Source organism: Mesitornis unicolor, unplaced genomic scaffold (assembly GCF_000695765.1).
Source record: "Mesitornis unicolor isolate BGI_N332 unplaced genomic scaffold, ASM69576v1 scaffold49314, whole genome shotgun sequence".
Classification (NCBI taxonomy): Eukaryota; Metazoa; Chordata; class Aves; order Mesitornithiformes; family Mesitornithidae; genus Mesitornis; species Mesitornis unicolor.
Window position 1 is genome coordinate 1 of NW_010181699.1, and position 12,821 is coordinate 12,821.

Genomic DNA, 12,821 nt, shown 5'->3' on the forward strand with positions numbered 1-12,821 from the left:
TATATTTATATATATATATAAAATCTATACATTAAATATATATATATATATACACACACATAAAGGGTTTGCCAGCCTGATAACGTCCAAAGCGATAACATCCAGAAGGGTTTGCCAGCCCAATGGCTCTTCTCTCCCTATGTCAGAAGTCCCCCTGGGAGAGAGGGGAGCAGAAAAATGGCAGAGATGCTCTTTTGCTGCAGTGTGAGAGAGCGGGAGCTGCCTTAGTCTGTGGTGTCTTCTCTGGGGTAGGAGATCATTGCCCTCCTTTCATCAGCCTGTAGGACTGCGCAGCCTTTGCTGCCGGCTCGGTTCCCTCTTTGTGGCATTGCTACCTGGGGATTAACCGGCTGAAGGTCCCTCCTGGGGATCTTTATGTCTGCAAGTGTCTCTCCAGAGAATCTGTGCCTCTGTTTCTCTTCGTTATTGCTAGTTATCATGTGGGCTCTGCTGCATATTTCCTCAAGTAAAAGGAAAATTACAGTAATTTCAGAAAAGGTAGTGAGCTTGTTTGCCAAAATGCTTTGCTGGCTCTGTGAGTTTCGTCCTTCTGAATTGTTGCTTCTGATCAGCAGCAATGATCTTCGCCTCTTAGCCTTGCATGCAAACTCCCCTTTGTTTGTGCGAAGGCAGAGCTGTGCAATTTCTCGAGCTCATTCACTCTGGTTAGCGCTGTACTGTGTCAAACTACACCACTAATAAATAAAATATCCCAGTTCTCAGGCTCGGTGAGCCTTGGTTTTGTGGGCTCTCTGTGACTTAAATTCCCAGAGTTCTGATGATTCAGACAACGTGCAATATATTATTAATAAATTATGCGCTATTAAAATACTGACGCTGATGTTACTGTTTCCTTTTTCCTGTTGTGATTAATTTTTGTAATGCTTCGTTTTCTTTAGAAACTGGATGCCAAATCACTTATAAAGCTGAATTTTGCTAAAAACAGTGAAGGTAAGTGCAGCAATTTTCTGGTGTTTTTTTTTTTATTTTTAATTTTTTTCCTTAATGAGTGCTTTAATAAATCCTGCTTTGTCTTACTCCTGGGAAAGTTACGTTGTTTGTGTCTTCTATCATAGTTTTTATTTTTGGAGTAGAATGACTGCTTCTTGTGAGTGACATGTTTACCCTTAAAGTTCCATTTCTGTTTTTCTGTACACTAGGAAGCTGTAAATTATTCAGCAGTTTCACTTTACTAAAGCTTCTACTGCAGTAAGGTACTATTTACTTTAGGGGACCTTTTCAGAAGAGGCTAGATTTGTGTGTTATCTTTTTTTCTAACTTGCCTGTGCCATTATTCGTTATGCACTTTGTTTTGACCAACTTTTTGTTTGTAAAATTAATTCGACTTAAATGAACAGGTGGGATTTTATGAATAGCAGCATGCAAGAAAGTAGCCTCAGGTTTTGTTTCTTTAGTTAAAGATATAAAATCTGCCATCTAAAAGAAGATGCTAGGACTTAAAGAGAAGACTGTGGATGAATTAATTTCTTACAATGCAGATAATCCCAGAACGTTAGAGTTTGGAAGGGACCTCCAAAGCTCATCCAGTCCAATCCCCCTGCCGGAGCAGGAACACCCAGATGAGGTTGCACAGGAAGGCGTCCAGGCGGGTTTTGAATGTCTGCAGAGAAGGAGACTCCACAACCTCTCTGGGCAGCCTGGGCCAGGGCTCTGTCACCCTCACTGAGAAGAAGTTTCTTCTCCAATTGAAGTGGAACCTCCTGTGTTCCAGTTTGTGTCCGTTACCCCTTGTCCTACCATTGTTTGTCACCGAGAAGAGCCTGGCTCCATCCTCGTGACACTCACCCTTTAAATATTTATAATGATTTCTTTGAAATGAGAGTGGCAAGGATTAGGTGGGAATAAAATTCTGGACTGTCTGTGTCCTTATCTTAGTGATAGCCCATAGACTACAAGGACTTTTCTCTAGCTGATGGATTTCTTCTGCGTTCTGTGTTCCATCTGCCTCAAGAGCAGGGTGTTAAAATACGATCCATAGTTTCTGTGGCCAAGGTTCTTGAAAGATACTGCAATATTGTGCTTTCCTTAAAGAAGTCCAGCTCATGATGCTGGGGTGGGAGGATGGCAATCACGCAGTCTCAGAAGCCTCAAAAAGGTGTGTGCTGTGTCATTAACTCATCGAGGGAAAATGCAGCAGCAGATCAGTAAAATGTTGCATTGCTGTCTGTCAGCAAACTTTTCTTTAAATCTTAATGTGTACAACAGTTGCTACGCATGTAGGATCTTCTCTATTCACGCCTGTACAGTAAAAAAGGTCTTTGATACTGCAGTTTCTTCCGTTTAATGATCCTGCCTTAGCTGAGTACCTTCTGTCCAGACCAACAAGTGTGTGTCCTCAGCAGCTCCGCTTTTGCTAGAAGTGAAAACGTGGTGCTTTGCTCCTTCTGAAGCAGCTGGAGTCACCGTGTTTCTGCATCCATCAGTTGGGCCCTACCCTGATGCCACTTCTCAAAATCCCTTCCTGAACTTTCTCCTGAATGTCAGACCCTTGTGGCAATGGCTTTCCTTCCGCTCTGGTGGCATTATCATAGAATTGGTCCTCAGCTTTCACCTGCCTTTGTGTGCTGGAGGTCAGTGCCTCCTCTGGTAATTGGTAAACACTCTGTAGGTGCTTGCCTCGCAAGTGCTGCGAGCGGTCTCTGCTCTGGTCTCCCTGCTGGTTTTGATTTTCAGATGGTAATTAGGGAAAAAAAAGAACCAAATAGGTCCAACCTATTTCAAAAATCTCACCCAAACCCCTGGGTGTAGCAAACTGAATGAGTATTAATAACCTTCTTCTGATTGCTTTCTGCTGAGATCGTCCAGACATTTTTCTTTTTGCTCGTACGTTGCCTTCCATCAGTTTGCTTGTTGTTGACACGCTTAATATTTATGCTGACCCTCCTGGGAAAATTCACAGCTTGATTAGAGCAGAAGCTGGGTTCCTTATTGAAAATAACGTGTACAGATTTAATGGCATTCTGCTTGCCATGTTTGAATACAAAATACCCTGCTCTCCTAAAAGCACAACAGCTGCTGCGAACTTTTTAACTGAATGTGAACTAAACTTTTATTGCTGGGAGCAGCACTGGAAACAGAGCTCTGGGCACGTTACAAGGTACAAGCTCATGCCCTCAGTAGAGCTTTGATTCTAACAATAAAAATTATGTTGTGGTACTTCATAGATATCAAGCAAGTTGGACAAAGTTGTGTGTTGGGGGACTGAGGGCAGTAGTTTTCAAAACTGCATTTTTATTGCTTGCTTTATAATTCTCTTAAGTGTTACTTTTTCTATTTGTCATTGAAGAATCAAAGCATAGTTAAAACACCATTAAATATACACTCAAGTTACAGTGTATTTTAAAAATTAATGTAAATATCCTTCTCAGAGATGGCAGAAATTACATTTTCCAAAACAGTTGCAGTGGCTTCATGCCAAATTTAATTTTTTTCCCATTCATCAGGTAAATACCACTGTCCAGTGCTGTTTACTGTGTTCACCAATAACTCCCATATTGTGGCCATCAGGACAACGGGAAATGTGTTTGCCTATGAGGTGAGTTCTCTGTTTCGTTTCATTTTTAGTATTTTATATTTGATGCATTTCATTCAAGATCGCAAAATGCTTAAAAAGCTAGACATGTTTTGTTCTTGTTCTACAGCCAGGGAAATTAAAGTCCAAGGAGGTGAACTGACTTCACAAATTGTTGCCCAACTTTTGCCTTCAGAATATGAACAACCCTAGAACATGATTTGAAAGATACTTTTAAAACCTTTTCCTAAGTTAATCTGCATGCACTGAAACTTGTAGACCAAAATAAGTAGCTTTTATATGTTTCTCAGTTGAATTAGTAGACAAATCTTCTGTTCTCTTCTTTCTGATACAGTCATCACTATTTGCAGTCAGCTGTTTCTATCAGTGAATTAAAAAAAGGGTATTTTAACTGGAGCTGAAGAAGGAGCGGAGAAAATGCCTTAATAGACACTGGAAATGTGTTTTCATTTGTATTTTGTGAATGTTTGTGTGAACCCAGGTGGAATTTTAGTTGTGACTTGTTTGCGTAATCCTTACTGTAAAAACAAAGTTTGTCTATTTTTTAGTAGCAAACAAATCTTTCAGTTAACGCATCCATATCCAGTGTTGTAAAAAGTCTGAACACTGAAACAGCTGCTTTTTGGAATCTGCTGATGGGAAATTCCAGTAGGACTTTCAGATATCGAGGGATGAACAAGCTGAAACCGTTGCCATCAAGGAAAAGGCTGAATTTGACACGTTTTTTTAAAACCTGCTCTGTTCTGGTTGAGCTGTCTTATTTCCAGCTGTGAGAGCAGTCAAGATTAGGTTAAAATAGAAAGTATTTTCTCCTCTGTCTGGAAGCATGATGCTTTGATTGCTGTGGTTGAAAGCAAGAATGAGTTTAAGGTAGTCTTTGTTTAATGCTTGTTGATACTGTAAAACTGTTGCTCGGTTCACTATGATTTATAATACTGGGTTTCCTAAACAAGCTGCACCAAGAGACTCTGTTTCTGTTGTGGTGTATCACTTAAAGCAATAGCATTTATTGATTTGGTATAAGCACAGAATTAATTTATGGACTTCTGGAGGTACTAGAAGAATATTACCACTTTTATCTGAGGAGATAGAGACATATATGTAGAGAGAGGACATTTAATAGAGGACATTTGGGTGAATGAGACAGATTCTGGTTTTTTGCAGGTAGACCTCCATAGTCGTCACTTTGCACAATATATTTGTTAGTAACGATAAAGCATTTATTCCACCTTGATTCTCACCATAAAATAACACGCTGCTGCTCTGCTGAGCATCATTTAACTTTCCCAGGTGAACAGAAGTGTTGCTGCAGGCCAGGTGCAGCAGAGCGTGGGACGCCAATGCGACTCCGCTGTTGTACGAGCTCCCTGGGACACGCGCGTCTCCCCGAGGGTGCTGACAGTGAAGGGGTACAGAGCCCTTGATAAAACTCACTAACTTAGGAAACTGCAAGCAAGGTTTTTTTTCTTTTGGCAGTACTTTTATGATTAATTTGATTAGAATGATATGCAGAACTACAGAATGAAGGCTGCAAGTTGTTTTCTTTTAAAAAAAACCTTAAGCAACCAAACCACACAAAACTGTTGAGTTTTGTAGGGATGAAAGACATAAGCTTCTCTTCTGTTAAAGCACACAGTGAAAATACTGCAGCTGCCAGTTAAGAATGAAGGGTAAAGTTGTTTTCTTAATAATTAATACTTTAAGGTTTTGTTGGTATCACATATTTGCTTGTAATATTTACGCATTAGAATCCAGTTTTTAATATCTGCGACTTTTTCTTGGCTATTAGGCAGTTGAGCAGCTGAACATAAGACCAAAGAGTTACAAGGATCTTTTGACAGATGAGCCCTTCACTCGGCAAGACATTGTGACACTGCAGGTAAACTTTTCTCTCTGTTACATGTTTTATAATACAGCTTTTTTGCCGAGCATGAAATGTTGCTGTATATATATATATACCATTACAGCAGGAAGCCACAAAGATGCCATATAACTTAGAGCTTGACAAATCTCTAGGGTGATTACTGTGTGCCTTGTAGATAAGCAGATTGTTCAACTTTGTAAATGGAAGGAGGAAAAACAATAAAGGTGCACAGAAAAAGTCAAGGATGCCGTGTAAAAATGTGAGTTTTCACAAGTGTATTTGCAGTTGCTCGCTATTTCACTGTATCCGACTTAATGTAAGATCTTGTCAGTTTTAGATATGAAACTGCAAGTAAGATCTGGGGGACTTTTCTGTTAATCTTACCTGAAAAATTGCTGTGACGCCTCTGATTTGTTGTGAGATTTAGCGGAAGTGCGCTAGGAAAAGACTGGGTAAATGAAAGGGAGAAATCATCCTCAGCTCTAGACAGCCAGCAGTGCATGGTCCACGTTATCAGAAGAAACATGGTTTAGGCTGCAAAGTGTATAAACATTTAAGAAGTTGTCATGTTACATTATGACTGAAGTTGGTTGTGCGTCTTACTCTTTTGAAGTTGCCTAAAAGAGTCCAAGTTTCAGAAAAGCAATTTTTATAGAGCTTTTCTCTCAATGTAGAGTAAACCAAGCAGCAAATCAGAGGATTTTAAGTGTTTGCTTAGAATGTTTCTTCTGGATAGATACTGATATGGGTCTTTTATTGACTTTAACAAAATTAAAAGCTAAATTAAAACAGCGTTGTAAATTTCAGAGTGTAAAAGATGCTTGTTTTCGGGTGAAGTTTGGTATCAAAAGATCTAAAGCTTTTATTTAAAAGTGGGCATTTTTAAGCTTGCATGATTTCAAACTGGAGAAAAAGGTTCAAGGATAATTATTATTGGAGTCATGAGTTAGTATGCATCTCACAAACACTTAACTGCCACTAACCAAGACTAATACGCTCCAATTTGAGTAGAAAAATATTTTTCATTTATATCTAAGTTTAAATGAAATGTCTCCTTTCTTCCCTCATCCCCAGTGCTGAGCAGCATGTTTATAGATATTTTCACAGAATCACAGACGTCAGGGATTGGAAGGGACCTCAAAAGCTCATCCAGTCCAATCCCCCTGCCGGAGCAGGAACACCCAGATGAGGTTACACAGGAAGGCGTCCAGGCGGGTTTTGAATGTCTGCAGAGAAGGAGACTCCACAACCTCTCTGGGCAGCCTGGGCCAGGGCTCTGTCACCCTCACTGAGAAGAAGTTTCTTCTCCAATTGAAGTGGAACCTCCTGTGTTCCAGTTTGTGTCCGTTACCCCTTGTCCTATCATTGTTTGTCACCGAGAAGAGCCTGGCTCCATCCTCGTGACACTCACCCTTTAGATATTTATAAACATGAATGAGGTCTCCCCTCAGTCTCCTCTTCTGCAAACTAAAGAGCCCCAGCTCCCTCAGCCGCTCCTCATAAGGGAGATGCTCCACTCCCTCCATCATCTTTGTAGCCCTACGCTGGACTCTCTCCAGCAGTTCCCTGTCCTTCTTGACCTGAGGGGCCCAGAACTGGACACAATATTCCAGATGCAGTCTCACCAGGGCAGAGTAGAGGGGGAGGAGAACCTCTCTCGACCTAATATTTTTCCTCTATTCCTTTTGGCTTATGGCTGTTCAAGCTAATGCAACAAAGTAAAATGTTTTTAATCCAATGGAAGCAAAAACCATAGCTTTTTCAGATGGAAAGCTCTCAACAGAATGTTATTTGAATGTAATAGCATGGTTGTTAATGGATTTGGAACAGTAAAAAAAGACAACACGAGTGACTAAAAATGTTTCTGTGCATCCGTATGGAAAACCAAATTCTTTTGAACAAATAATTGAAATGTGCAGTAATTTAAAAATATTTTGATATTTTTTGTAGGTTTGGAATTGGATGTGTGTATAAAGAGTTGTTCCTGTTACACACCTAGCTTTGACTTTTCATAAAAGCAGACAGATGCTGTAGTCACTTCAATTTCAGAATGCAATGGCTAACTGCTTAGATGCTCCCTGTATGGATTTTTATAAATATTTTTCACCTTCACTCTGTTTCTGACATGTTGGGTTTGTGTCTTGGAGGAATATGTCCATTAACAGAAACAAAATGGATTATAATAGTTGTCCAGTCATCCTGCCTGCTCCGGGGGGTCACAGCCATACACTGCATGCGCCTCTCACGTCTGTTTAGGATGACGTTTGTAATGCCTGAGTAGCTTTGTTCCTCTTAAGCGAACAACTCAGTATGGATCGGTGTTAACTGAACTTCAGTAGTGCACAGCCTTGTGGTACACTCTTCTCAAGTAGGCTTAGAAATAGCAAAGCTGCCCCCATTTTGTGGTTGGACTGGAAGCAGTTTTGACCGTCGGAATGCTTTGGACCATCTGAACCAGCGAAAGCGTGACCCTTCACCCATTAGTTTTTAAATATTTTTTTCAGAAAAGGATTTTCAACAAACTGGTTAAAATGGCTTTGGGGTGTTGAATGACAAGAGCCATTTAATGCACAGCAAACGCCCACTGCAAGCTCACAAGGATTCCTTGGTCTCTCCTGTTCAAATGCTGCCCTACCCTGTTTTGCTTTGTTGAGACCAGAATGGAACCTAAAGTGGTGTGACCAGCTTGGGTATTAAAATTGCTGATGTATATGTGGCACAGGAATCTGTTGTTACTTTCTCATAGTATTTTCTTCATTTAAATTGTTGAAAGACAGACCAGTGTCTCCTCTACAAGCTCTCTTGTTGACAACACTGCAGGCGTTGTGGTGGCTTCACGCTGCCAAGCTCTGCCGCCTGTGGCTTTGTTTCTTAGCCAGAGTTTGTGACTGCAATCTGTTGTGTTTCAGTTTGTGGCTCTAGAGCTGTATCCCAAATCCCGCTTCTCTTAAAAACCTTTCAATTCTGTGCTGAAATTCGTCACTGTGTTGTTTTTCCATTGCCCCGTATAAATTTGGTACTGTGGTATCTGAAAGAGCTGGAATTGAGACCAGGTTGATAACACTGACCCTGCTGTTTGGCAAAAAGGTAGATATAAAGGAAGTTGCTATAAAAAACCATTCTTTGCTTTGCAAATAACAACTGAATAGGACTGTCTGTAATAGCTGTGTTTATCAATAGGAAATAGCATTTCCAGAGGCTGACTCTGAATGTCGTAGGAAGCAGATGGGGTACCTGTATTTGATCGTGAAATGCAACCTGATAAATGGGAAATTTGAATACTGTTGTGTTTACAGATCATTTGTATGATCATATTTTCCCTTACTGATCCATAAAGGGCGATCCTACAGCTGCTAGGGATGTACTTTTACCAGAATAGCAATTCACCTCAAACTTGACCTCTCTCTCCTAATGTATATCACTAAAAACAAAACCCCAAAAATTGCTCTTCCCAGAAGAGAGAGAACTGCATAAAATTCCTTGTTCTGTTCTCAATGCTAAACATTGTTCAGATGCTGATCATAATCCATCCGCTGTCTTTGCTGGTGGGCACCATCTCAGCTGGTCGCTTTGATTTGCAGTGATAGTTATTTGTGTCCTATTGCTATTAAGTTTACTTGTAAGAAAAAAAAAAAAGGACAAATTATTTTGGAACTGGAACTAAAAAAAAAGCAAAATCACAGCTGTAGTTTTTAATGACACTGTCTTAGATCTATGATTTATTTCAGTTTGTAAAGGAATCCACAGCGCTTCCTGCACTTACATACACAGAAATTGCTTTTTTCCCTGTTGAAATGCAAATTTCCTGGGGTAGAGCATGGCAGTTTTTCATCAACATATGGCGATATTATCCAGCCTCTCAGGGCAGGAGGTAAAGAACAATACCATATCCTGGTGTGCAAGATACATTACCAAAACTGGAATGCAGTTATTCAGGCAAAAGTTGTCATGGATTCTGGTTTAATATCTTGTTGATAGGGACAGAAACACACGTGGCGTTATTCCATGTGAAACCCTTCCTAGACACCAGACACCAGCAGTCTTAGTGTGACTGTAGCTCTTTAACCCCAAGTTTAAATTTCCTTTTCGTGCGTGATCTTGCCACAAACTCGAGTCAAGCTTTCCGTATTCTGCAGTGCAGGTGTTATTTTCCCAAGTTTCTCTCTCCTTACAGTTTATCATCATTTCAGATGGTTTTTCTCTCAACTGTACTGGTTCATGTCTCTTCTAAATGGAATATTGCTGTTGTATTTTGTCCGTGTTTTTCATAACTTGAAACCTGCTTGTGTTCTTTTACCCTGATTGATGATCAGCTCGGCCTAACTGAGAATCCCTTGCAAATGTCATGAATGTGCTTCCAGCTGACAGACAGCCCAAGGACTCGGGTGCCCTGCTGCACACGGTGGTGGGCTCGGACAGTCCTGTGGACTTCTTCGCATCGCAACAAATGTTAGGGGGTCCTGAGGAGAGAAAAGTGAGAATGCTGTGGTACCCTGCTTTCATGTCCCATTTGGTAGGAAGTGTTCAGAGGAACTAAGAACAATTTCCCCTTTAGCCCTTGTTAAGTCATCATCCTCCACTGTGTCTCTGTTCACAAACCAGAAGCCATGGCTCTCAAATTTGTGAAAATACAAAGTAAATTATTCTTGCTCTTGGAAACTCTTAGAAGCTGTTGCTGGGCTGCGGGAGAGGAGAGGAGGGGAGTTAGTGAGAAGTGTGGCTCTGCTCAACAGCAGTGCCTGCAGGTAAAGCAGAGCCAGAGGTGGCCTGTTCCTGTTTGCCAGAAGAATTGCAATAATCTGCTCCCCCCAGCCCTGCTGTGCCAGTGGTAATAGGTACAGTCCTGTGTTGGCAGCCTGCTGAGTGCCTTCCCCGATTAACGTATGCTAACAAATGCATCTGCTTTGCACCACAGAAATGGAGGGGGTTCCTGGGAGAAATAACTCGAGACACAAAAAAATCATCTCGGTAGAATGCAAACATCGCTGCCATTAAAGGGAAAAAGGCTCATACTGTAATGTGCTTCCTTGTGTCAGTTCTATCGTTTCTGTACAACCTAATCAGCCGTGGACAAGACATGGTTCCCAACAAGCTGTTAAACACCACTGACATTTGTGGCAGGAAGCATAGCTAATGAGCTAAGTTGGAGGGAGCTGAGCCGCACGCTGCTAATTGATATTTCACTGCACAGCTATTTGTCGTTTGCTCGTTGTGTGACAGAAGGTCAGAGCAGATTTCCTCTCGGTTGTGGGTGAGGGCTCTTGGAGGATGAATCCTGCACCAATGCATGTGCAGAGTGGCTGGTTAAGAAGTGGTGCATTGGGCTGTGGTTGGCATATGAGATGTTGGATCTCAGCCGTAGGGTGGGAGAGAGAGAATGGTTCCGTTCCAGAGAGAAAATCCAAAGCTGTCGGTGTTCTCCAGCCCAGGCAAAGTCCTCGAGGAGGCTGCGTTTACTTGCAGCCAAGGAGGAAGACTGCAAGTGCGTTTATCTGTAAACGCAGTTTTCAAAGCTTAAGCAACAGCTAGTGATTGTTTGGAAAGCAGTCACGTCACTTTATTAATATCACTTGAAAACTTAAGTTTACATGCCCAGAATCAGGCTTTATCGCGGAGGATAATGTGGGGTTTGTACTTCTAAATGTCATTTGAAGGTAACAGTCCTGAAGATGAGGGATGCAGTATGGCTGACCAAGTGGTAAGAGAGGAACCAGGCATCAAAGGAATCATGCAGTCTAAAACTGTGCTGGTTTTAACCTGCTTTTCTGGGGGGTTGTGTGTATGGTGGTTTAAATTACTGGGTTTAAAGCTGTTTTCCCTAAGTAGATGAAACGGGAAGATGATAGGAAAAAAAGAAGTGGAATAAAACTTGAGACTAATTGTTTTCAGAGCTCAGCTTTCAGGAAAACATCAGATATGAGATTTATAATCATCATAGCTAGCAACCCTTTGGAGTCTGTATCTGTGTTAGTAATTTGCTAAACTTTATGGTTTGTAATCTTAAAAAGAAAGACCCTGAGACAGCCACCCATGGTAATTTAAATACATATTTTAAAACATGCCAAGACAAACAAAAGCAGGCCAATTCACTCTTCCTGGTTCATCTTCCTTTCTCGTTTCTGTGTGCTTATACAAAACTTACTTCTTTAGGCGTTTGGCTTTTGGGCCTTAATTTTAACAGGAGTGGGAGCATCCCTGTGAGCCCAGCCATTCCTGACCAGGAGAGGCTGTAAATTCATTAGAGCTCAAGGCTTTGATGATGTGGGTATGCCGGTCTGCCCGTCCCTGCGGTGTCTTGGGCGGACTGCCCTGGTTCTGTGCCCAGTAACTGCCATGGACGCAACACGAGGAACTTGGCAGGCTCATAAACAGTGTTTAGACAGTTTTCTCCCTGAAGTGATACGTCAAAAGAATGCGTGCACTTTTAAAATATACATAGACCTACTCTAAAAAAGTGCTTATCTTGTGTTGTAGGACTCGTTAACCTCAGTAAGGAAATTATTTGAGTCCTCTGCAGTACAGGTTGGACTGGTCAGATGCGTTTCTGGTTTTGGGGTGGCGGAAGCAAATGTTATTTTGTGTTTAAGTTGATATTCACCGCAGCACTGTCACACTTAGTGTGCATGTTTAACTCTAATCAAACTTCTTCATGTATAATGATGCTGTATTTTAGAGGGAGGAATCAATATGTCAACCGCTCGTCCTAGGTGTCCTGTGTAAGGTGACGCTCAAATTTCAACCCGAGGAACCATTTTTGAGGGTTTTTTATCCACTGAAAGAGGGAAACTGGTTTTGGAGTGGGCACGTGAGTTGTCTGCCTTTTCGGTGAGCAGTGAGATTCCTGCTTTGCGGAATTGGGAACACAAGGGACAACGCTGTAAATCAAATCTTTGTCAAGGCTTTCATTTGAACAATTGGCCCAGCTGGATGTGGAGGACCTTGGTCTCAGTTCTGGGGTTTGGGGTTGTCTCAGAAAGCCGATGGATGGCTGTGGCCTGCAAGGAGAGGGACCTGCCCTGTGGCCTCCGCTGGCCTTCTCACCGTAATGGGTGCATTGCCTGTGGGCAGGTTAGTGGCTGTTTGAGAAATCCCTTGTAGGGAAGAATTGTAAATGCTTTTGCAGGAGTTGCTCAAAGCCTGCAATTAGGCTGGCTAAGCCAGTTTGAATGAACTGTGGCTGTCAGACAGTTTGGACTAATCCGAGTCGTTGTACCCTGAGCATAAAGCAGTTGTTTGCTTAAGGCACTGGCACTTGTGATGTCCTTTTATTTATTTTTAAACAATCAATAAATCAAGCAGCTTTATTTAGAGGAATATAGTTCTGGTTCATCATTGCTGCTGTCTCCTGCCCTCCCTTCTGTCCATGAAAAGTTGGTTTCAGGAATCGGTCTTGCCCTTCGGCTT

At 41.5% G+C, this 12,821-nt stretch overlaps 1 protein-coding gene across 1 annotated transcript in view; it reads left to right on the forward strand.

Moving 5' to 3' along the window:
• Positions 1 to 899: 899 nt before the first annotated feature.
• The window catches only part of PPIL2 (peptidylprolyl isomerase (cyclophilin)-like 2), a gene marked incomplete at its 5' end in the record, with an annotated part of 45,616 nt that continues 33,694 nt past the window's right edge, over positions 900 to 12,821 (forward strand). Inside the window, 3 exons of the mRNA XM_010183490.1 lie at positions 900 to 951; positions 3,465 to 3,556; positions 5,343 to 5,432. Of these exons, the coding sequence (XP_010181792.1) occupies positions 900 to 951; positions 3,465 to 3,556; positions 5,343 to 5,432 (234 nt within the window). The remainder of the gene's footprint in view (positions 952 to 3,464; positions 3,557 to 5,342; positions 5,433 to 12,821) is intronic.